Source organism: Eulemur rufifrons, chromosome 7 (assembly GCF_041146395.1).
Source record: "Eulemur rufifrons isolate Redbay chromosome 7, OSU_ERuf_1, whole genome shotgun sequence".
Classification (NCBI taxonomy): domain Eukaryota; kingdom Metazoa; phylum Chordata; class Mammalia; order Primates; family Lemuridae; genus Eulemur; species Eulemur rufifrons.
This window is the reverse complement of record NC_090989.1, coordinates 53,049,126-53,075,705: the sequence shown is the minus strand read 5'-3', so window position 1 is coordinate 53,075,705 and position 26,580 is coordinate 53,049,126. Positions and strand designations below refer to the sequence as shown.

The 26,580-nt window shown below is 38.2% G+C and overlaps 1 protein-coding gene across 1 annotated transcript; it reads right to left on the bottom strand.

Moving 5' to 3' along the window:
• Positions 1-688: 688 nt before the first annotated feature.
• Positions 689-17,998, bottom strand: HHLA2 (HHLA2 member of B7 family). The gene is given in 8 exon segments (XM_069471962.1): positions 689-816; positions 1,130-1,186; positions 3,880-3,990; positions 8,223-8,540; positions 10,624-10,881; positions 12,140-12,231; positions 13,978-14,067; positions 17,808-17,998. Coding segments are annotated over 8 exon segments (1,245 nt in total).
• Between the last annotated feature and the right edge of the window lie 8,582 nt (positions 17,999-26,580).

Sequence of the window (26,580 nt, the reverse complement as noted above, 5' to 3'; positions counted from 1 at the left end):
TCTCACTGTAACCTCCTGGGCTGACTGCAGCAGGAATGTAAATGAATGAGACAGCTCTCTTCTAAGTTGAACTGGAATCCTTAACATCCAGGCATTTACACTCTTAATGTAGGTAGGAGATCAGCGAACGATGCGTATGTCTTGAAGAGTAATGTGATACCATAAAAGAGAATGGTTACACGTCTTTGCAGTCGTAAAACTGTCTGGTCTGACAAGCCTTTGCCTGGGATTGCAGTGAAGAAAGGGGAGATGAAGTCGCTGGATATTAAGGATGCTTGTCATGTGTTGTCACAGTCTTATCTTCATTTCATGTATTGCCTGGATATTCTGAAAGAGGCTAGAACCAAGAAAAAATGAACTTTAAATGTCTGTTTGATGGTAGAGGTTTTTTGGGGGGAGGGGCTATGGTGGTGAATTGAGGAGCTTTAGGCTATTGCTTGTATTGGTAATTACAGATCCATGACTCAGCTACATAAGTACTCAGCTACATAAGTAGCTGAGTCTAATCAGTTAATTTTAATCTCCCTGCTAGATGTTCCTCAGTTTTTAAAAGTGGAAAAGAGTTTACCCTACTCCTGGCCCTTATTTACATTATGATTAAGGGAACACACAAGTAAAAGGTAGGTAGCAAAAAGGGGAAGTACACAATCAAACTAATCCGTAAGGGAATTATCACTCCCCAAGGAACCTAGAAGTGGCTGGAAATGTACGGAAGTTCAGCTATTTGAGTCTGGGCAGAAACCCGAGCCTGCTCTTCTCCGTTACATCTGTATTTGCGTTTCTGTCCCCTGCTATACAGTCTCACGTTCCATGCTCCTATCAGAAGAACAGGCACGTTGTCACACCTTCATATGCTCAATGCTGTTTGAGATCTTTTCTATAAATAACAATAGGAGATGGGAAGAGCAACCATTTATTTAAGCACATAAAGCCTGTTTAATTACAGAGATTGGGGAAAGCCTAATTGTATTTTTTTCTTGCTATATTATCCAGCAATCCCTTCTGCTGTTTTTTCTCTGTAAAAGTCTTACATGATGATATGTGAATCAGTCAGAACTTCAATTACCTTTCTATGGTAGTGTCTTTATACTATAAATGGTTTGGTAAAGGAAATGACGCCTTACCATACTTTCTTCTGCATTGACAGCATCGCTGGCTGTCTCATCATTAAAGACCTGGCTCCTTTCTACAGGAAAAAAGAATTTTAAAACATTAAATTAAAATTAAAAAATTAAACACTGAACTTCTCCCTTATTCCTATCTCAATATAATTATGGTATTAGAATCCCCTTCGTTACTCCCCCTTTCATGTCTTTCTTTTAACAAACAGCCTTAAAAATGTATTCAGTGTAGAAACACATCATCAGAAACAGCAGTAAATTTGTACGGTTGATTCAGGTGCCCCTGAGGGACCAGAGGCAGTTCAATCAGCCCAGCAATTCCTGGCTCTTTAGGATTGTTGGTCTGATTCCTCCCAACTGCTAATAATGGAAAAGTCATGGCCAAAGAGGGGCTGAGAGTGATGGTTAGAGAAGAATGGGGTACAGTGTCATTTCTCAAGGAAGGCCTCCTTCTAGGCTTTCCTAAAATCTGGCCCTTTTATAAATATCCTAGATGAAAGTCCTTTTAAAACAGTAATAGAAAAGGGAATTTAAAAATATATGAACCACAGTCAAATGAAACCACAGCCAGGGAGCTGGAGGTAGGCATAGTTTTGTGGCTTTTAGTATAACAGTTTCAAATATATTGTCAGCCCATCTAACTGCAGAACTATAGAATATTTTTTTTAAGTGGCCAATACTGTGACATAGTTTTTGCCCGTATCTTCTGACTGCTCCCCCAGAGCCAGGAGCCATTCTTCTCTCTGCTGTGGAAGCTCACCTGGTTGGACTCGATCAGCACAGTGTCCATTCCCTCTGGTTTCTAGTTGGGTTAGAGATCAGTGAGAGGGAAGAGTGAAATCAGGCATTCATTCCCCTGCTCCCTCCCTATAAAATTGCCTTGATCTGACCATGTCCTTCCATTGAAGATCACTCCCCTGATTTTATGTGACCCTCTCCTTGTAAGTTTTGGGAAGTGCTCCCTGTCCTTGTCCCTTCAAGTTTAGGTTTAGTGGTCAATCAGGTGCTTTTAGCTCTGGAGGAATACGCTATCTTCCGAGTTCCCTTCGTATAGTTTGTTGTGCCATGTGTTTTCTGTTGGGAACTGACTTATGCAGACTTCCAGCATAGAACCTAAACTGTCATTCTTGAGCAGTGTAGGTGGCACCCTCTTTCCCATAATTTGAAGCTAATCCAATCACAAGTACCATTATATTCAGTCAGGGGTTACCCTTGGGGGACAAACTAGTCTGCCTGTGACCTCTTACTTCTGGCCATCTAGGGGACAGGAACTAGCCTATTACTACAAATGATCATAAGGTTAGAAGTGGTGAAACTCTTGTTTGCTGTGACCCTTAAAACTTTATCTTCAATAATGGTTTCTGCTATAACCAAAATCCCCTAACTTTATCATGGGCAATAGGCTAATATCAACCAAAAGAATACGAGAAAAGGACATAGGATCTATCTCAACTTGCCAGGAAAGCCAGAGCCTTCTCAGGGGGACGATGAAAGGAGGGAGAGCTGCCGGGGGCCTAGGCCCGCCTCTGCCACTAGGTCAGCTACGCAGCGCTAGGTGGTGCACACAAATCTGTTTCACATGCCCACTTGGCACTTGAGCTCACTTCCAGGATCCCTGTTTCCTGATCTGTAAAATGCAGCGAAAAACTAGATCTAATTGTTTCCCAGATCCCTTCCAGCTCAAATTCTGTTAATAAAAGCAATAGGTTCCATGACATCCTAAGATATTTTAAATTACTGTAGTAGTACAGGTTGGTTGTATAAAATTCAGTTTAGAAAAAAAAAAAACTAACAAAGATTAAAATGACCCATAAAAACAATACAGTTTTGATCGGCACCGACCATAGACTAAGCTCAGAGCAAAAGAGAACAGAGCCCAGGACTGGAAGTAGTGAGCAGGAAGCCCAGGGACTTAAGTATCGGGGCTTCCTTCTGAGGTGTGAGGAAAAGGGAGAATCTATGGTCTCATCACACCAAAGGCAACTTTTTAAAAAGCTTTAGCTTCTTTAAAATGTGTTTTCTTTATTTCAATAGATTTAGGGGGTACAAGTGGAGTTTTGTTACATGGATGAATTGTATAGTAGTGAAGTCTGGGCTTTCAGTGTACCCATCACCCGAATAGAGTACTTTATACTCAAGGGGTAATTTTCTACCCCTCACCCCCTTCTGAGTCTCCAGCGTCCATTATACCACTCTGTATGACCATGTGTAGCCATAGCTTAGCTTCCACTTGTAAGTGAGAACAGGTGGTATTTGGTTTTCTGTTCCCAGGTTACTTCACTTAGGATAGTGGTCTCCAGTTCCATCTAACTTGCTGCCATTCTTTTAGATTTGGATTTTTTCTATGTGGGGTGAATAAATCACCCTGTTTATCATTTTAATGCCAGATTAAAATTTTTTTGTAAAGAAAACCACATGATTTTCAATTAACAAGTTCACCTATTATTTATTGAAGATAGGAAAACTGGAAGTAATGGCAGTGTGCTGCAATGAATGTGCTTGTATATATGTTGGTGTGCCTGATTATTTAACTCAAGATCCAATTCCTAGAGGTAGAATGGTTAGGTGTAAACATAGAAGCATTTTAAAGCATTTGATAAATTTTGTGAATGACTCCAGAAAATTCAGACCCATTTACATGCCTAGGAGCAGCATGTACTTCCATGTTATCTTTAGACATGACGTGGAACACCCAGGGGTAGAGCCCCAATTATTCATGAGATATTACCTGTGCTGAAATAGTTACGTCTTAACATACCGTCCAGGCGACGTTTTATCACAGGAACTGACAAAATCAGAAAAATCACCAAAACCAGAGCCGGCAAAATCAGGAAAAACATGTACCGGGAAGCTGTTCCTTGGCTCTGTTCTAAATAAAACAAAGAAACAAAGTCTGTGAACTGGAAGGAAAATTACCAAATAAGAAAAGTGTGGGTGGGTGTAGAGTATGTTTACTATTTTTAAAACTGGTTATTTTTGCATTACAGGTAGGAGGCAGAATTCATATGCATAATGAAAAGGTCCTTTTAAGATAAAACCAAGAGCCCAATCTGGATAGGAGAGTTTGTCATGAGCTTACAAGTATCTCCCAGTCTCAGTGTCTCCATTGTGGGAAACCTCAGATGCCATAGTATTATTGGACTTTGGTGAGGGTGGGAGGGGAATAAAAGAGTCTGAAAACTGGAGAGGCTATAAGTCTATTATGCATTTTAAGAGTCTACTGTTTTGTATGGTAATAAGAAAATTAACACACTTTTATAAAGGAATAATGATGACTATAAACTAGCCTAAGCTAGTGTTAATTTTAGAGGATAAAGTGAGGGTACAGTCCACCCCCGGCTTAGAGAAGACAGTATCTTAAGGAAACAGTGATAAGAAGTTCAAAGGTGTTAAAAGGTACCTAGTAGAAACCATGGTCTTAAGTTAGAGGTGACAGGTGACCACAGGGATAACAGATACAGTAGTTCCCCCATATCCAAGGGGCTATGTTCCAAGACCCCCAGTGGATGACTGAAACCTCAGACAATATCTAACCCAGTAACCTAACCTATACTATGCACACATTTCTTTTTCCTTCTTCACAATTTCATGGATAGATTTGTTTTACTGTAGATCTTAGCAACCTCAGCATATGTTTTTGGTTTGGATTTTTTCCCCCCTTATTAAGTTGAAAACTTTCACCTTTTCACTTTAAGGAAGCACTTCATGGCTTCTCTTTGATATTTGAATTGTCAGCATCACTATGCTTGCACTTTAAGTAAAATAAGGGTTACCTGAACACAAGCACTGAAATCCCAAGAGGGTTGATCTGATAACCAGGATGGCTAGCAAGTAACTAATGCGTGGATAGCATGGGAGGCTAGACAAAGTGATGATCCATGAATCTGGGGGGACAACATGAGATTTCATCCCGCTACTCAGAACAGCATACAATTTAAAGCTTATGAACTGTTTACTTCTGGAATGTTCCATTTAAGATGCTCAGACCAGGGTTGACTGTGGGTAACAAACCTCACAAAGCAAAAGAAAGGGGAACCTACTGCTAGCACTTGGAGCTCCTCAGGAATAAATGCAGGAACCTAAATTTTCTGCAGCAGCTAGGACAGAACTAGAATTCTTGAAATTAGTATTAATGGAAGTGGAGGCCTCAGAAGGCAGAAATTTGAAAACCCTCGATTACCGGGGTCAGAACTCTGCTAATCTTGTGATCTATGTTCTACTAAAAAGTGGGGAGCAAGCATCAGAGCACAAAGGCCAACTCAGGGGAAAAAAATAGTATGTTCTAAAAAAAAATCTGTATTTAAACAAATGTCAATTTTATGAACATACTATTAGTTATGTTTTATAACCAATAAAACATTAATTTCTCCACATATTTGTGTCCTTCTGAAATTCTATACAGTAGTCCCCCCCTTATCCGTGGTTTCACTTTCCAAGGTTTCAGTTACCCGTGTTCAACTGTGATCTCAACATACTAAATGGAAAATTCCAGAAATAAGCAATAGGTAAGTTTAAAATTGCATGCCATTCTGAGTTAGCATGATATAATCTCATACCATCCTGATCCGTCCCACTTGGGGTGTTAGTCATCCTTGTCCAGAGATCCATGTTGTATGTGCTACTGCCATTAGTCACGTGGGAGCCATCTTGGTTATCAGCAACTGTCATGAAATTGCAGTGCTTTTGTTCAAGTCATCTTTATTTTGCTTAAGAATGGCCCCAAAGCACAAAAGTTAGTAAAGCTGGCATTTTGATATGCCAAAGAGAAGCCATAAAGTGCTTCTTTTTAAGGTGAAAGTTCTTGATGTAACCACAACAACAACAAAAATCATATACTGAGGTTTGGAAGAACTATGGTAAAAATGATCAATCTTCTACCCATAAAATTGTGAAGAAAGAAGAAATTTGTGCTAGTTTTGCTGTCATGCCTCAAACTGCAAAAGTTACAGCCTCAGTGTATTTATTATAAATGCTTAGTGAAGATAGAAAAAGCATTAAATTTGTGGTGGAAGACAGAACAGAAACATGTTCCAATTGAAGGCAATGTGTCGTACCAGAAAGCATTGAGCATATATGAAGATTTCAGCAAGGGATCCCCTGAAATGAGTGACACCAAACCATTTACTGAAAATGAGGGAATAGGTTGGGATGAAAACACAAAAATTACTGAAGAGGCTGCATCTGCTGAGAAAGAAGCTATTGCAGCATTTCTGGCAGAGTTGAAGTTAAGGATACCATTCCAAGGCAAGTCTTCATTTCAATTCCAATGAAAGTGAGCTCTTCTGGAAGAAAATCCTGAATAGAACCTACATTCATAAAAGGGCAAAGGAGGCAGCAGGGCATAAAACATGGTAGAATAGATTCACTCTGGTACTATGTGGCAATGCACATACTGGGTTTGGTACTGTCCGTGGTTTCAGACATCCACTGGAGGTCTTGGAACATATCCCCCAAGGATAATGGGAGGGCTACTGTACCTATGTGAAGGAGAGATTATGTAGAAATGCTAGGCTGACTTTCTAAAGTATTTTGATATGCATTGTTTTCTTCCTGAAGAAAATTCTGCAAGGTATAGCTGCTTCTCACTTTATCCATGACCCTAAGGTTCCTTTATCTGAGATTTGTCCAAGGTCACATACTGATTCAGCAGCAAAATTTAGCAAGAACTATTTCATTCCATTCAGTTCAGTGTAACCTCAATTGGGCAGATCTATTAATAGATTCTCAGAATCATAAATACCCCCCATCTGGGCCTCCTTTTCAAATGTTGGAGCATCTCCTGGGCAAGGCTACAAATGGAAAATTGCAATTCAGAGTAGAAAACTGAGTTTCCTTAAAAGGGTGGGGTTTAGGGTACTAGGACTGTTTTGACTTGTTCTCTCTCCTGCTAGGGTGGTTTTCTTGCTACAGGCCTTTTCCTAGGAGGGCAGACCCTCCCTTAGTCCCAACTGGCCAGGGTTTACTCGAGAATGAGAGGTTCTGAGAAGCTTCTTTGTCAGAGATGAAATGGTCCTGATGTTTCACTTTGCATGAACTAAAAATTAGATATCTGGGTGGGAAGATGGGCCATATGTGGTCCTTGGGACATTTCTTCCTGATTATTTTTTTACATTCCAAAATGAATGCAACATGAGGCAACATTTTTAAAAATAAACTGTAGGCTTAACTGTATTTTACATAAAACTGACACTCATATTTTGGAGAAAAATAGGAGCTTCAAATGCATCTCAAGTTTTTCATTCTATACTCTCCAAGTGGCAGCTCCACAAAAAGGGAGTGCTATCATTCAGCGACTGGAAGCTTCTATCTATTTGAAGACCACATAACCTAGGGACATCTCTGTGCTCTTATCTCACTACGCAGAATCACCAAACTTTCAAATCTGTTATTCCTATTTTTCACAATTGAGACAATAGAAATATTTCTAAAACATATATTCTACTGACTCAAATACCTTTATTAAAGGGTAGAAAGAGTTGCCATGGTCTCCCATGAGATGAAATTGATAGTTTAAGGATAGGGAGAACATCCAGCTCACCTAGAGTAACATTTCATGATTCTGTGGTTGGTTGACTAGAAATATTTTAGATAATGAATTTTGGCAGTTCACAGAGGCAAAAATGGGCTGAATTAGGCATACACTTAGTGCTTCAAATATTGTGTGGTGACTATTTTTACTAAGTTCGTAGACAGTGCCATGTCTCCCCAGCATGCAGCAGGGCCTCAATTTTAACTTCCTAATGTGTCTGTAGCCTCAACTCCCCAAACCCCAGGCCCTAAGGCACATATTGGGCACAGAAGTGAGCAGAAATTTAAGATGCTTAGTCCAGGAAGTCATCAAAATGTATGGGACTCCTCTTCATTTCTGAAGCCTTGAAATCTTGAAGAGGAAATCTGCAGGAGTATTTTTCCTCCCCAATACAGGACTTCTGTGTGGTTGAAGGACGGGGGTGGGTATCTATATCCTGACCAGAAATATCCCTGTAGATAACATCTTGAGAAGTACTAATGTATTCTTTAAAAGCTAGTCTTTCTGTGTGATAGTCACAAACCTCTACTGCTATAACCAAAACCCATTATCCAAACTTACTTGCAACTTACCTACGTGCAGTGTGTAGACGGTGAGTAAAGTATATTTGCTTGAAGAAATATTACATAAATATTCCCCACTGTCTGAAAGACTAAGATCTGTCAGATTCATAGAGAAGTCACTCTGGGTTATCAACTCTTTGTTCCATGAAAATCGGGGTTCATTGATAATTATATTTTGTGAGGAGCTCAGATAGTAAGCCAGGACAGAGGAAGTCCCACTTTCTACTCTGGACCAAGTAACTCTGAAGTCTTGATTTGGTAGAAAAGAGTTGTTTACAAGTTGACATGAAAGTGAAACATGTTCACTTTGCATTCTGTGAAGGTCATCTAATAACAGAAAAGAAAAGGAAGCATCATTGAAGATAAAAATTTCAAATGCATTTTCTAAGTAACACTTAGAAAGCAGGGAACAGAGGTGCTAACATTGATATCTTTGGAAATACCTTTTTGGAAAGCAATTAGATATTTATGCTGTGGAGTTTCTTGAAAGAAAAGCTTTACTACCACCATTTTGAAGTTTCCCACCAACACTAGGTGAGGCCTTCAAGAAAGCCAGGGCCAGCTAGGGAAATGATGTTCCTGAATTTTAACTCCTACAACTGAAAGTAAACATTCAGGAATCCTGCTACCAGTTACTAACCTAATGTTTTTCCTCTGTTGACCCTTCAAATGCTGGTATTGTCCAGGACTACCTTCTTGTTACCCTACCTGCTTCCTAAAGACCTGTTACTTTTGTGACCTCAGCTGCTTCTTAATCTCTTTATCTAGACAAAGTCTCTTTTCCTGCACCTAAGAATATTTCCAAACACGCACAGGTAATTCCTACCACCCACCCCTGAACTGAGCTTTTAGCAGAGGGATTCTGCTGGGTCTTCTTGGCTTCTGTCTCCAAATCCAGCTTTGTCTCATCCTTCCAGTTCTGTAAGCTGAGTTCCATGGACTACCATGGATGGCTCTCCCTGGCTCCAGACTCACCTACTTTCCAGCCTACCCGCAGGTGAGTGAGGCCAAAGCAGTCCTTCTAAAATGCAAATCCAGGGTCTCTCTGATGCTTCAAGTCCTTCCTTGATTCCATCCTACCTCCAGGACTGTTCACCTCTTAATCCTCTAGTTTCAACCTCAACCACCTTATACTTCACAAATCTAGGCAAATTTACTCTTCTGTGCTTTTTACCTGGAATGCCTATGTCCTCCTGTAATGTCCTAATACTCTTCTAAAATTATGCCCTTATGCAACTTCTTTAAGCATATATTCTGTAGCAACCCCATTCATGCCCAACCCCAGTGAAAAGAATAAATCACTCCCTTTGTATGCTACGTTCCCAGTTTAGTTTTATTTCTGTGTGTTTGTGCTAAATGCTGTGGATCTAGAAATGAGTAAAAGAGTCTACGTTCTTGAGTTCACAGTGTGAAAGTGACAAAGCTTGGCACATAATAGATTCTTAACAAGACAAAACAGTACTGAGCCTAAGGAACTGTTGGTGCTTCAGGACACTCAATACTGAGTAAACATGAGAAATGATTTTCCAAAGAAAATATTTACAATCTAATATTAACCTTTTCAACCTTTTCCCATACTTCTATTGCTGTCTGACTGATGGGTGCTCATATCTTTAACACTGGACTCATGTAAAGGTGGTGAATCACTCAGTATTTTTTGGTATTTTGAGAATATGAAACCCTGGGAAAATGAAGGCTGAAAAAAATAGCTAATTTCCTTTTTCCTCATATAAGGGAGATTGAAAGAAAATTTTTGCTTTGTTACTAATATAAAATAATATTTTTCCTTGGAATTGGATAGGGAGATATCAAATTAATTTTTCTCCCCCTTAATATTTTCTTGAACAGTAGTTTATAGACATAGCCATTGATCATGGTCCGGGTTTGTTCAAATAAAGGAGAGGAAGGAGTATTAAAAACTGATCATGCTGTTATAGAGGTGGTAGATACAGAGATTAGACAGAAGGAATAATGCTAATTAGTTAATTTTTTGTTTAGCTGAAAGATTGAGAAGAATTGGAGGCTGTGACCTTCTAAGAGACAAGTACTCCTTCCTTCTCCTCTGATCTTTTAAAGTGCGATGCAGATAGAAAATCCTGTTTAGAGAATGAGCCATCAAGAAATACAGTAATAGTCGTGGATAGACCTGCTTCTTTCCATTTCACAAATGCTTTCATTCAACACTCAGCAAGGTAAGAATCACTTCTACTTTATCAATGAGGAACTAATGCTCAGAAGTAAAAATGATTGCTTAATGTAAAGCAGTCAGTAAGGATTAGCCCTAGGACTTCAGTCTTGATCTTCTAACTGCCATAAATAGATTTTTTTCTTTTCTTTCCTTGTAAATAAATTCCCATTACCTCCCAACCTCTGCATAGCACTTGTCCACACAAAGTCCTACAGCGCCTACCTTTCCTTGTCCATTGTCCCATCCAGGTTTGCTTCAGCAATGAATTTTCAATAGCACATTCATAAGATGAATTTGATCCTGTAATATCCAGTGTACTTTTAATATAAAAAGAAGACCTGATTTGTTCTGTATTACTGTCAGAGACAGATATGTTGTCCATTTTCCATGTGATATTTGAAGGAGGATAAATACATATGCTGCATATTAAAGAACTGTTTGTGTTCCTCTTCTCATACTTCATCACAGGCATGAGGAAAGCTATATAGGAGAAAGAAGGGTACATGAAGGACTGTCATCATTACCTTCTTTATGGGCTATCTGTGCATAATACTTTTTAATACCCATGAAATGAAAAGCTAAGTTTTATGAGCAAAACTCAGCAGTTACTGAAAGAAAAAAAAAAAAAAAAAAACCCTGTAGAACCTTAAGATATAGTGTAGTTATCTAGAAGGAATACAAAAAGAGTTTGCATGGGTACTTGTCAACTAGCAATCTCAATTCTCTAGAAACATAGCTGAAAAAGAAAAATAATGGCCTCATTGAGCAACCAAAATGAGGGTGTCACGGTCTATAAACTAGAGTTCATGCAGCACTCTAAACTCTCCAGATACTAGCTCAGAGAGCCTATTTGACTCTTTGTTTACACATAGTTCCTAGATTTCTGAGTCAAGGTCTGAAGCAGCTAAATGGGACGGAAGGAAAAGGAACAAGTGCTGGAAAAAACAACTTATTAGAAAATACTGCCCATATATATATAGGTAATTATATGTTATTGTATTATATATATGATATTAACTATTATGTGTATTAATGATCAGCCTGATCATTAACAGACCACATCTTCAGAAACCCTTGGTAACCTGATAAATAAGAAAGAATCCATTAAGCTCTGTGTTTGAGTGTCTTCATTTTGGTTCAATGTAACTGTGAGAATTAGAAATAATTAATATATTAATATAGCTAAGATATTAACCATATTAACTGTATATATGTTATATATCTATGTGTGTGTATATATAGTTAGATATACATTAATATAGAGGAAGAAAGCATGTAATATAAAAATTAACCTCATTTATAATATAGAAAAATGAAATTTAAGTCAATATTTTTTCAGTCATGTTGGCAGAAATTTTTAAGATTGATAATATTTAGTGCGGGTAAGACTAAGGGGAAAATCGATACTCTTATGCTGATAGTGTCAGTAATGTATTAAAATCTTCCATTTCGTACTTTGTTTTCAGATCATGTCCCAGTATTAACCATCAGGATATTTATTATTGTTTGTGATGTATTAAACACTGGAAATGACTGAACATCCACCAACAGGTGAATGCTTGTATCAATTATAACATGTCTATATTATGAGATACTACACATTAAAAACAATGAAGTAGATTTGCATGTATTCACTGAGAAGGAAGCCCATGGAGTATAAAGTTAGGAAAAGAACATTTTAGAAAAACATGGAATGATGTCATTGTGGTGTTTTATGAAACATTACGTGCACACTTACCTCCCACCTTTAGCACCACCATGTTCTTGCTCTTTCCAAATTCAGTTCCTACATAGCAGATGTAAATTCCTTCATCCACAAGCCTTAATCTTCTGAGAGAGAGAGAAGCGTTCCCATTGTGAATCTCACTTTGGAAGAGGGATGTCCTGTTTTTATATCTGGGATGTTGCCTTTCCAAATGGTCACTGCCTCTGTAGTAACTGTGAACATTGATAGTACGTTGAATCTTCCAGTGAATTATGATGTCGGACCCACTCTCAAATGAGCAAGGGAGAATTATGTCTTCATCAAGTCTTCCAATGATGATTTGATCATTCGTACTACTCACATAACTGAAGAAAGCTGAAAAGAATGCATCTACAATCAAGGGCAGAGAAGTTAATAAAGAGAATTAGTGATGAATGCTTGTCAAGTGTCATATCAAGACTACCAAGAATAACTTTTCCTAAATCAGCAGCCTGACCATTAATAGACCACATTATCAAGAACTCTTGGTATTCTGATTATTAGAAAGAAGCCATGAAGCTCTGGATTTGAGGTTCTTCAAGTTCAATTGAATAGCTGTTTTATTCAATCTAACTGTGAGAATTGGCAACAGCTCCAAGCATGGGGCTGGTTTGCTACCCACTTGATCCATAGTTTTGTCTCTCCTCCAATCCTGGCCTGCCACAGTGCTGGAAATTATATATATAAAAGACTCTTATTAATTTTTCATTCTCAGAACACTTTTAACACCTACTATAACAATAATAAATTAGTTTATTCGGCTAACTAGAGCCATCAGGCCCTGGAAAAATGAAACAAATTTAGCTTGATAGGATTAGGAAATATTTGGAGCATATAGAAGACAGTTCTGGGCTCAGGACTCTGCTAGTAAGCAGGGGAGGACATGGGAAGAAGTCCAAAAGGGGAAATGAAATAACTCATTCACTTTAACTTTAGAACCACTCTCAGGATACATAGTTAAGGAATATTATTCTGGATGTAAATGTGGATGTCCAATCTTCTTGGTTTTTTTTCTATCAACTTCAGAAGTTGATTTCAAAAGGCAAATGAATCTAACTCAAGAAGTATTTCTGCAAAGAAAATATATCTAGCCACTTCATATCATTGAAGGCAGTATTCAGTTTCTTTGACCAATTTACAAATTATTTTAAGTAGATCCTGTGCCCTTCTCTATGGATTCTAAGACAGTAGGACAGCAAAGGACCTAATTTATGGACCAAGGAGTAAAATCCTTTGGACTTTGGCCCAGACCACCCAAGATGGGAGAATTGGGTGCTCATGCGGCTCTGCACAGTCTGTTCCCCTCTGGGGCACTTTCCACCCCACCACAACCCTCCCTCTGTTCCTCAGATTGAGTTTCTCTGCAGAGAGAGAGAGAGGTGTGGTAGTATATGCCGAGAGAAAGATATGGAAATGTGGGAAAGGAAAGGGGTGATTATCAACCTCCCTAATTGCTCTACTAAACCCTTCTAATATAATATTTCATTGGATAATTAACAATGTCGGTCACTGGACCTAGTAAAGCTGATCACGCCTTCTGTCAAGTGTTAAGTACCAAGCTTACACTTAAAATCAATCAAACTTGCCTTTCTAGTGATTTTATTCTGGTAGCAGACAACAGATTAGAAAGAGCCTTAATCAGAGCAAACAGAAGAAAATATGACTTTTAATCTTCTTGTAGACTTTCAGAATGATCCCTGTTTCTTTCTCATTAACTGATCATTTAGGAAAGTTCAAAATGCTGTGGCTATGGAGGCAATAGCCACCTTGCCTTGTATACTCATGTTCCTACTTAATGATACAAAAAACATTTGTATTATAGAGGAAGTTACCTTCAAATCCGTTCAGAAGTGGTGTGAGAATGAGGAAGATAGATAGCACCACCTGTGCCGTCATGTTTTGTGGAGGTCATATTAGTTATGCTATCAAAGAAGCAAAATATACATGTTATGGACTTTAAATGCAAAAGGAAATTAGAAAAGAATTATAGTTCCTGACTCTAGGAAATTATTTAAACTATGTTTCATCCACACAAATAATTCTTTTGTAGCCATTAAACATGACATTGTAAAAGATGGTTAAATGGCATGGAAGGAAGTTCTTAAGACATTCTAGGAGAAAAATCAGATTACAATACAACTTATAAATAGCATGGTCCCTTTTTAAAAAGAACACAGATTTCTGCACTATGATACTGACAGGACATATGACTAAATATACACTAGGATGTTAACTCTGAAGAGGTTTCACATCTGAAGCACTACCTACTACATAATAGGTGCTGAAACATGGCTGTTGAATGAATAAAGATTTGGTATACATTCAATGGTGCTTCTTTGGATAATTGCTTTTGTTATTTTTAAAGTTTTCTATAATAGACATGTATTGCTTTTATAGTAAAAATACTAAAAACAATTTCAATTCAATATTAAGTGCCAATGGCGTTAACTATGGTGTTATTTAAAATCACACATAAAAAAACAATTAAAACCTAGAAATATATTCTTAAATGTCCAATAATAGGGCAAGCCACTAAATTCATATTATAGTTTAAAAGAATGTTTCAAAAACTCAAAAAAGTGAGCAAACACAGATAGAAAACTGTATACACACATAATACAGTCTCTCAAGTAAGTAAAATATAACTGATTTTCTCTGATGATGGTATTACAGATAATTTTTACTCTTTAAGAAATAGCTTGTTTAAATAATAGTACATAATTGGTTTTAAAACCCAAAAGAAAATTTTAAAAACATCATTTGAGAGCTCTATTACAAAAATGTATTCCATATTTGTTGTTGGATATGAGCTTTAGGAATGATTAAAACTATCCTCAAAAGTAAAATTAGATTCTTTTATCATATCTTATCAAAACCTGGTAGATTAATAATTTATAGGTTCTTTTTACATTTTAAAGACTATAACAATTGTATATACAACCTTAGAAGAGGGCCTTTTAACATGATTATACATTTTCTATTTTATCTACATAAAAATTAGAAAAGCAACAAAAACAAATATTAAAATACAATAAATAAGAAAAACATTTGCAATATGACAAAGTTATCACTCTAATAGCTTCCATTTTTCTTAGGGCAACAGCTAAAATAGTAGAAACTTCTTTAAAATAGTATTATCAAAATTAAGACCTTTATAGTTCTTCCTATAGAAGTATTTGCATATATAATATGCGAAAGGATATATATGACAGTGATTCTCCCTGGTAAGATTACAAGTAACTATTGAAATATAGTTATGAAAATATATACACATGTAATAATACTTTGCCTTCATAGGCCATTAAAAAAAAACTTTAATCACAGACTCTTTCCAGGCAAAAATTTACTCAAATCCACCTTGATTTTTGTAACTTTGGGACATTCCATGTGCACTATCCTACTGTATGTTCACCATCCCACTGCCCATAATGACTCCAATATTTGTCACCTTCTCTTGAAACTTCCAACATTCCCTTTTTCCCATCTTCCTTTTGACTGATACTCTCCCTTCATTAATTCATTGTGATTGATTATGGATACTCCGTTATCCTCCTATCACCAGTTCATCCAGCCATTAACTGCTGGGTCCACTCTTTCTGCCTCTCCTTCTGCCTTTATCCAAGGCCAAACCATTTACCGTGCTCTGTAACCCACACCTTCAAGAAATTTGTGCTGGAAATTTCTTGATAATGTAGTGGAAAGATCCCCTTTCTCCTGCATTATCAGGATCTCACTACTAGATCAATTTCATAAGCATAAATGCTTCAGTATCACCAATCTTAGGAACATGAGAAAAAGCAAAAATTGTTCTGACTCTTGAGTAGCTATCTACCTATTTTTCAGCTCCATTAACTTCTTAAAATAGTTGTCTAAATAGCTGTCCCCATTTCTCCCTTCACAATCTCCCCTCAATCCACTCTGGGCTCTTGTCTGCATGGTATGTTATAAACTGCCCTTGTCAGTGTCACCAAGAACTTCCATATTACCCAAAACAGTGATATCATTTGTCTCTATCCTCCTCATGCTCACAGTAGTATGCAATAAATTGACTGTTATCGTCCTCCTGTAAGATTCTTCTCTTGGGTTCTGGAGTACCACATTCTCTGAGTTTTTCCTTCCTCACTGCTGCTCTTTCTTAGTCCTTTACTGGTTCTCCTCTGCTTGCCCTATTTATATGGAAATGTGGAATGTTTTCAGGTCTTCTACACTCTCTCCCTAGGAGAGTTCCTCTCATGGCTCTGAATGCAATCTGTACACGCCAAGGGTTTTCAAACTTACCTACTAGGTCAACCGCTCATTTGACCTATTTGTTTAGATGCCCAAAGCTAACATGAGCCCTTCATTTCCATTTCATTCACTGTTTCCCTTTTTCCATTGCTCCATGCCCCACCCCAAACAAAACAAGATAATAAAATTATCCTGTTCCTCCTCCAGTCTTCATCCAATAATTGGTACCAAATTCTTCCCGTTGTTTAGGCCAGAAACTTAGAAATCAATCTTGATTCTTCCATTCCTTCATGTTCCATATCTAATCCATTAACCAGTCTTTTGTTGTTGTTGATAGATTAAACACCGTTATTTTTCCACTTCTATTACCATTCTCCTCCCCAAAGCCACTATCATCTCTTGCCTGGATAGCTAAAAAGAGACTTCTGGCTGTTTATCATTTTTCTACTTTTGTCACCTTACAATCCACTGTCAACACAGCAGTCGAGTCATATTTTTAAAAAATAAATTTTTCTGTAACAGTCTTCTAATTAAATCACTCCAGTGGCTTCCCACCACATGCAGAGTAAGATCCAGATTCTTAACCCTAGCATCCCAAGCCTTGCATAGTCTGCCTCCTGGCCCAACCTCTCCCATGGCAGCCCTCAAAATGCATTCCAAAAGACTTGTGAACACAAGTGCTCCAATTCAAGGGTCAGCATGAGCTGAAAATTGGGTACTTGAGAACTATTTAATTCATGCTTTTTGAATGACAAATTACAGTAACCCATTTATCATCTAAGATAAAGTACTACGAATAAAAAAAATACACAACCTCTTCCACACAAAGGCTTGATTTAGCATGGTTGAAATAATTTCAGTTTCCAGCTAAATGAGGCATTTAATGAGTATTTGGTCTTATTTTTATGCCTAAGTTTTATTTTTAGACTTTTATTTTCTTCCTCAAAAGCAGCAGAAAGCTTCCACCTTGGATTAAACTGAAATTACCCAAGTTGCAATCAGCACCCTTACAAAAGGGTTCAAGTATTAGAAGCATTTTGTTCTGGTACATTTGGGCTAGATTTCAAATGTGAGGGAGAAAGGCAGAGAGAGGCAGCCTCTGTGATGAAACATGACAAAAAGAAATTTAGATGCTAAGAGTAATCAGACAGACGAGAAAATTGAGGCCATTTCTATAAGCATAAAATAAAGAGGGTAGAACAGCTATTTCTCTGCCCATCTTAATAGATGCAGACCAAATGGACTATAGCCATTAGCACTAATTGTGACAATGACAAACATCATTTGTGGTTGGGTCAAATTCTCTAGGCTGAGCCTTAGTAACACTCAAGACCATTCCACAATGTGTATGTACTTCAAAATATGTTGCACATGATAAAAACAATGTTATTCGCCAATTAAAAAAAAAAAAAAAAGACTAGTCCTGGCCTCATACCTGCTGGTCTCCATCTGGCCAGAGCCACAGAACACATCAGTTCTCTTTTTCGAAAAAGAAGAAAGTTTCATGTCACTCACATCATCACGCCAGTTCACAACTTCTGAATTCCTTTGAGGAAAGGCAGCTTCTAGGGTGCTATGTTCTCCTCCGCATTGTTTTTGAATTCGGTGCCTCTCCACAGCACTCATGACGTAGAGCCAATTTATAAAAGAAGTCTTAACAAAAGGAAAACTCTTTGTAGCATCCTGGGGATTTCTCCTTAGTATCCACTTAGATTTTTAATAGGATTGACTTTGTTTAGACAGAAAAAGAACAAAAGAACAATTTTAAGATTACTCTCTCTTTACTCAAACTATCTCCCCTGATGTGTTATAGTGAAATTCTACCACTTATGGGATTCTTATATTGGGTTAAAACTTTAAATCTCTAGGGTTTTCTTTCTTTTTTTTTTTTTTTAAACAGGCTAAGAGTATGTGCCAATATATTTTTGGGGAAGTGCAGAGACGCAATTACAGAACAGCAAGAGTGAAGGAAAAGGGGAAGTGAAACAAGGAAGAACTGAAAGCAGATACTAGGTGGTGACTGCCTCGCTGGTAACAGCTTCAGAATAGAATACAGAGACACTTGCTCAGTCACAAGGGCCATCTCTAGACATGCTATCCAGACCTTCAGCACCTCAAAACAATTCATCAGAGGAAGAGAGCAAAAGGAATTAATCCAGAGGTTTCCAGCACTGGTTGAAGATTCTCCCAAGAACACCCTAAGAACATGGGGTGTTAATTCCTGTGTTCTTCCTGGTTGTTCACCTGGCCCCTGGGGATAGCCACTGCAAAAGCCAGGTGCCTTGCCTCACTGTATGACATTTGAACTGTATGATACCTTGTGTTTGAGTCTGGCAAGTACAAGGCAGCAGGGGAAACCACCTTCTCAGTCTCCCGGGGTCATGTCTAGACTCTGCAGCTGTTCCTGCTGTGGTGGGTACAATGGAGGACATGCTGAAGTTGGCCTCCCCAGAGGAGATGGGGTCAGCTCTTGACATTTGGAAATGTGGCAATGGCACTGAGGCAAGGGCTCTTTTTGTCCCACCAGTTGAGGGCCCAGGAACCAAGTAAAGCCAAGAAAACCTAGGAAGGCTCATACATTGGGTCCAATAAAAGCAGCTGTTTTTAAAATGCCACACATTTAATATTTGATATTTTGCTAATTAGAAGACAGTTAATTATCTACCCAGATCCCCTTCAACTGCTTCTACCAATTTAGTTTTCACACACGCATTGCTTAGCTGCTGCTACCTGCTCACATAACTGCAACCTTCTCTGGAGGATTACACTTGGATGATGGAAGCTGAGGTTCTGGGAGTTACACTCCTTCACTCCTCCCTGCCCCAGTGGTGCCTTCAAGGCAAGAAATGTTCTGTGGCCCAGAGCTCCACTGGGTTCAGGCTGAACCTTCACCTGAAGCCACATTCTTATTTATCTTCTTTCTCTGCCTCATCCTGCCTGCCACACTTCTGTACAGGTTTCTGACAGGTACTGAGAACACTCCCTCATTGCTTGCCCACACATCCCCATCTCAGGAGGCACTGGTCCCCTAGAAACAGAGCCCAGGATAAAGCACTTGTATAATAGACGGCATCATAAGGAGGGTCCAGGTCACTACTCATGCCTCCAAGGACCATTTTCCAGCTCAAGCTTCAATCACAAAATGTTTCTTCTTGCCAGAAGTGTAGATTACATAATCCTCCTTTGTAGCCCTCTACCACAAGAAGAAATATAGCTGGACAGAGCAGGGTTTTTTTTTTGTTTTTTGTTTTGTTTTTTTTTAAAGCAAGAATGCTGTAAAGCCAAGAAAACAGACAAAAGAAATTGCCAGGGTTAACAAGGCAGACAGCAGGCGTTTTGTTGAGCACATAAAGGGAGTGAACAATTGAACAAGAGTCCATTAAGTGAAGTTAGTGCTGAACATGGACACATGTAAGGCCAAGGCCTTCTTGAAAATAGTCACCTTCTCCTCTATAAAACATATTGATAGATGTCCATGGCACACCAAATGCCTCTGGGAAGCGGCTTTGCTCTTTCTATATACTCCCACCAGTTCAGCATGTTATCATCATTAAATAATGTAACAAAATGTTATGTTAATTAAATGAGAGGACAAGAATAAACTTGATATTTCTTCAACAACTAAGTTGAATAAGATAAAAGCTGTGGAAAGGCTAAATAAAAGCAAATCACAAAAAAATCTGCTGTTGGATTAAGTATAGGAGAGACAATGGCAGAAGACCGAAAGCAAATCATATAGGTCTAGAAGGAGTTGGACTCTTTTGTAACAATTTGAATGCAGAGTTCTCTGGCCATTTTTGAGAAACAAAACTGGGAATACTGAATAGTGAATTATTGATTCAGCTTGTTCTGTTATTACATAAAAATCAAACAGTGGCCCATACAGGACAAGGCCTTGACTCCCCCTTCCCAAAAAAACTAGAAAATGGATAGATGTTCATGTTTTTTCATTTCAGAATATTATGGGGGTACAAACATTTTGGTTACATATAATGCCTTTGCCTTGCCCAAGCCAGGGCTACAAGCTTGCCTTATAGTGTGCACCACATTCATTAGTTGTGAGTTTACCTACCCCCACCACACTCCTCCCACCTGACTGGCACCCAGTGAATATTACTTCCATGTGAGCACCTTAGTGTTGATCACTTAGTACCAATTTGATGGCAAGTACCTGTGGTGCCTGTTTTTTCATTTTTGTGATACCTCACTTCGAAGAATAGGCTCAAGCTCCATCCAGGATAATATAAGAGGTGCTAATTCACCATTGTTTTTTGTAGTTGAGTATTCCATGGTATACATATACCACATTTTATTAATCCACTTATGTATTGATGAGCACTTGGGTTGTTTCCACAATTTTGCAATTGTAAACTGTGCTGCTATAAACATTCTAGTGCAGATATCTTTATTACAGAATGTCTTTTTTCCTTTGGGTAGATGCCTAATAGTGGGACTGCTGGATCAAATGGTATTTCTATTTTAAGCTCTTTGAGCTATCTCCAAATTACTTTTCACAGGAGTTGTACTAATTTGCAGTCCCACCAGCAGTGTAAGAGTGTTCCTATCTCTCTACATCCATGCCAGCATTTGTTGTTTGGGGACTTTTGATAAAAGCCATTCTCACTGCAGTTAGGTGATACCTCATTGTAGTTTTGATTTGCATTTCCCTAGTGATTAGAGATGTTGAACACTTTTTTATATGTCTGCTGGCCATTATTCTGTCTTCTTTTGAAAAGTTTCAGTTCATGTCCTTTGCCTACTTTTTGAAGGGGTTGATTTTTTCTTGTTGATTTTCTTAAGTTCTATGTAAATTCTAGTTATCAGCCATTTATCAGATGTGTAGCATGCAAATATTTTCTCCCATTCTGTAGGTTGTCTGTTCACTCTAATGATAGTTTCCTTGGCTGTGCAGAAGCTTTTTAGTTTGATCAGGTCCAATTTATTTATTTTTGTTGCTGCTGTGATTGCTTTGAGGGTCTTCATCATAAATTCTTTGCCTAGGCCAATGTCTATAAGAGTTTTCCAAACATTTTCTTCTAGAATTCTTAAGGTTTCATACCTTAGGTTTAAGTTCCTTATCCAATGAGAGTTCATTTTTGTGAGAGGTGAGAGTTGAGTGACGGAGATCCAGTTTCCATCTTCTGCATGTGGTTACCCAGGTTTCCCAGCACCATTTATTAAATAGGGATTCTTTTCCCCACTGTATTTTTTTTTTTTGTCCATTTTGTCAAAGTTTAGATTACATTATGAGGATGGTTTTATAGCTGGGATCTCCATCCTATTCCAAAGGTCCATATCTCTGTTCTTGTGCCAGTAACATACTGTTTTGGTTACTACAGCCTTATAGTAAAGCTTGAGATCTGGTAGACTGATGCCTCCTAGTTTGTTCTTTTTGCTTAAGATTGCTTTGGCTATATGAGGTCTTCTCTGGTTCCATATGAAGCATAGAGTTATTTTGTCTAGATCTGTAAAGAATGATGATGGTATTTTGATAGGGATTGCATTAATTCTGTAGATCACTTTAGGTAGTCTGGACATTTTAACAGTATTGATTCTGCCAATCCATGAGCATGGTAGTGTTTTCCATCTGTTTACAACTTCTACAATTTCATTTCTCAGTGTTTCATAATTCTCTCTATATAGGTCTCTCACCTCTTTTGTTAAATATATTCCTAAATATTTAATTTTCTTTGATGTTATTGTGAAAGGTGTTGCATCTTTGATTTGACTTTTGGCTTGACTGTTATAGGCATATATGAATGCTACTGATTTGTGTGCACTGATTTTGTATTATGAGACTTTACTGATTTATCAATTCCAGGAGTCCTTAGGTTGAATCCTTGAGATTTTCTAGATATAATAGCATATCATCAGCAAAGCGCAAGAGTTTGCCCTCTTCTGACCCCATTTGGATACCCTTAATTCTTCTCTCTTGTCTGATTGCTTTGGCAAAGACTTCCAGCACTATGATGAATAGAAGTGGAGATAGTGGGCAACCTTGTCTGGCTCCAGTTCTAAGTGAGAATGCTTCCAATTTTCCCCATTTCAGTATGATATTGGCTGTGGCTTTATCATATATGGCTTTAATAATTTTAAGGTATGTCCCATCTGTGCCTATTTTGTTAAGAGTTTTTCTCACAAATGTGAGCTGGATTTTGTTAAATGCTTTTTCTGCATCTCCTGAGAGAATCATATGGTCTTTGTTCTTGTTTTTATTTATATGGTAAATTGTATTTGTAGATTTGTATATGTTGAACCATCCTTGTATCTCTGGGATAAAGCCCACCCAGTCATGATGAATTTTTTTTTTGATGTGCTGCTGGATTTGGTTTGCTAAGATTTTGTTGAGGATTTTTGTGTCTATATTCATGAGGGATATTGGTCTGTAGTTTTATTTTTTTGTTGTGTCCTTTTCTGGCTTTGGTATCAAGGTGATATTGGCTTCATAGAAAGAGTAGGGAGGATACTATCCTTCTCAATGTTGTGGAATAATTTCTATAGAATAAGTATGAGTTCTTCTTTGTTCTGTTTGGTAAAATTAAGGTGTAGCCCATCTGGGACTTTTTTTTTTGTTGGAAGATTTTTAATTGCCTCTTCAATTTCTGTGTTTGATATTGGTCTGTTCAGGAATTCTATTTCTTCCTGATTGAGCCTAGGGAGGTTGTGCATTTCTAAGAATTTGTCCATTTCCTCCCCATTTTGTAGTTTTTGGGCATATAGATTTTTATGGTATTCAAAGATAATGTTTTGTATTTCCATGAAGTCTGTTGTGACCTCTCCTTTTTCATTTCTAATTGAGCTTATTAGTGTCCTTTCTAGTTTTTGTCCATCTAACAAGAGGGCTGTCAATTTTGTTTATTTTCTTTAAAAAAACAACTTTTGGTTTTATTAATCTTCTATGTAGTTCTTTTATTCTCGATTTCATTTAGTTCTGTTCTGATCTTAGTTATTTCTTTTCTTCTGCTAGGTTTAGGATTGCTTTTCTTTTCTTTTTTCAGTTTCTTGAGAGGGTTTATTAAGTTTGTTGATTTGTGAACTTTCTGTATTTTGGATGTGAGCATTTAATGCTATTAGTTTTCCTCTCAGGAATACTTTTGTTGTATCCCACAAATTTTGATAACTTGTATCCCCATTATCATTTAGTTCGAAGAATCTTTTGGTTTCCATCTGGATCTCCTCCTTGACCCAATAGTCATTCAGCAATAGATTGTTTAATTTCCATGACTTTGTGAAGTGGTCAGTGTTTCTGTTGGAATTGATCTCTAATTTTATACCACTGTGGTCTGAAAAGGTACGTGGTATAATTTCTATTTTTTTTTTTTAAATTTGTTGAGACCTGATTTGTGGCCTACGATGTGATCAATTTTAGAGAAAATTCCATGAGCTGATGAGAAGAATGTATATTCAGCTTTATTTGGATGGAATGTTCTGTAGATGTCTGTTAAACCCATTTCTTCTAGAGCTCTGTTTAAGTCCATTGTTTCTTTGCTTATTTTCTGCTTGGAGGATCTGTCCAGTTCAGTCAGTGGGATGTTGAAATCCCCACCTACTATGGCATTGCTGTTATCATGTCATTTAGATCAAAGAGGATTTGTTTTATATATCTGAGTGCTCCTGTGTTGGATGCATAAATATTAAGAATTGTTAAATCTTCTCGTTGGATTTTTCCCTTCACCATTATATAGTGACCACCTTTGTCTTTCTTTACTTTTGCTGTTTTAAAGTTTATATTATCTGATATAAGAATAGCTACCCCAGCTTTCTTTTGGTTTCTATTTGCCTGGAAGTTTGTTTTCTAACCCTTCACTTCTTGAATCTGAAAGTGTCTTTGTGGGTAAGGTGCATTTCCTGGAGACAGCAGATACTTGGCTTGTGTTTTTTAATCCACTCAGCCAGCCTATGTCTCTTCAGTGGACAATTCAAGCTATTCACATTTATTGAGACAGTTGATATTGGTGGTAGATTTCTTTTCATACTGTTGGATAAATTTTTATTGTTTTGTTTTACCTTTTGAACTACTGTGGAATCAGGATTCTGAACTTTAACTCTTGAGTTATTTTACTTTGGTGGGTGTCTATTGCATGGTTCAGTGTATAATGCAGGTCTGGGTACTTTCTACAGGGCAGGTCTGGTCTTCACAAATTTCATCATCGATTGCTTGTCTGGGAAAGTCTTTATTTCTCCCCCATAGATGATGCTTAGTTTTGCTGGGTAAAGAATTCTAGGTTGGCCATTATTCTGTTTTAGAAGATTGAGGATGGGTCCTCAGTTCCTTCTGGCTTGTAAGGTTTCAGTTGCAATGTCTGCAGTTACTCTGATAGGTTTTCCTTTGTAGGTTATCTGCTGTTTTTGTCTTACTGCTAGAAGGATTGCCTCTTTTGTGCTCACTTTGGCCAGCCTAAAAACTATGTGAGGTGGCGATTACCTTTTCACATTGAGTCTCCCAGGAGTTCTGTGTGCTTCTTTTACCTGGATATCTAGATTTCTGGCTAGGCTAGGTAAGTTTTCCTCTATTATTCCAAGAAATAGATTTTCCAGCCCTTGTGTATTTTCTTCTCTCTTCAGATGCCTATAATTCTTATGTTTGGTTTCTTTACATATTCCCATATTTCTTGTATGTTTTGTTCATGTCTCTTACTTCTGTGTTCTTTTTCTTCATCTGATTTGTTTAGCACATAAGCATTATCTTCAAAACTCTGAGATTCTTTCCTCTGTGTGATCCACCCTATTCTTAAGGCTTTCCACTGTGTTTTGTAGTTCCTTGAATGTTTCTTTCATTTTCAGTATTTTTGTTTGGTTCTTTTGTAAAACTTCTATTTCTTTGGAGAATTTTTCATTCATTTCTTATATTTGTTCTTGTGGCTTCTTTGTGGTGGGTTTCCATTTTCTCTTCAATTCCATTGAGTTTTCTTACAGTCCGTATTTGGAATTCTTCCTCTGTCATTTTAATCATTTGGTTTAAGTTGGTGTCCACTGTTGAGGATGTAGTGGTTTCTTCTGGTGGTGACTTTTCTCTCTGCTCTTTCATGTTTCCTGCATTCTTTCACTGATTTTTTCTCATCAGGCTACTTGGTTGAGAATTGGGGGTGCTAGGACTGATTTATGGCCCTATCTCCAAGTCCCCAAGGGTCATTCCTTGACAGTACGGGGTAATTATCCCCTTAGAGGTAATTTTAGCAAGTTGGATTACGTTTGACCTGTCGTCTTCACCTATTGCCAATGGAGATTAGTGAATTTGGTCCCTCAGTTTAAGCTCCTAGCTGATGGATCGCACTTGTGGGTATGACTGCACTGCCCTCTAATAGCTTGAGATAGAAGGCACTATGTTAAGCTATGGGGTTACCCTCTTTGTCGTTGATTGCAGTTTGACTGGAGGAACAATTATTGAGGTAATCTGATGTTTCTGTGGTAGGCTCTGGTCCCCAGGATGGGGTTATGTGAATGCCCTGATCTTTGGGAGGAGCCTTGCCACTCCCGAGCTTTATTTGGACCCTGTTCCCCGTTAAGGTGAGGGTAAGGAGAAGATAGATCCCAGCTGGTGTGCACAAGCCTGGATGTGTATGCTTCTGTGGTTGCTTGATCTGCCGCTAGGGGGAGCTACTAATATGTTATTCGGGGCTCTTTCACCACACTTGGAAGGCTGCTCCTGATGCGAGGGGACAACTGGTGCAATTGCCGACGTCTCTGGCCAGGTTTTTCCTTCCGTGTCCGCAACCCCAATGCTGGCAGGTGCCCAGACCTGGAGAGCAAGCCCTGGAGTTATGTTCTTGTTAGATGACCTAAGCCAGTCCAGTGGGCCGAACCAACAGGCCATCGACTATTTTTCAGCACCAAAGCCCTGCAGATTCATACCAGTCGCACAGAAAAATCAGCTTTTCTCACTTCCTCCTATCTCCAAGGGCGGAGTCTGCCATGCCCAGCGCAAAAGTCCCCAGGCTGGGGGAGGACTCTTGCCCCAAAGTGCCATACACTACAGCATCTCCAGACTGGGGACCCCAATGATGGCGGCTGCCCACCCCTGGAGAACTAGTGCTTATGTTTTAAGTTTAAAAATTTCGAAATGTATAATTTGGATACCTAATTTTTTTTAAACTAGTCCAACTACTGGACCTGACTGTGTCAGGTGTAAGGACTTGCACTGAAGTAAAGAAAACTCTAGAACGCTGTAGTGAACTCTCACCACAGATAATGTGAGACAAAGTTTCTAT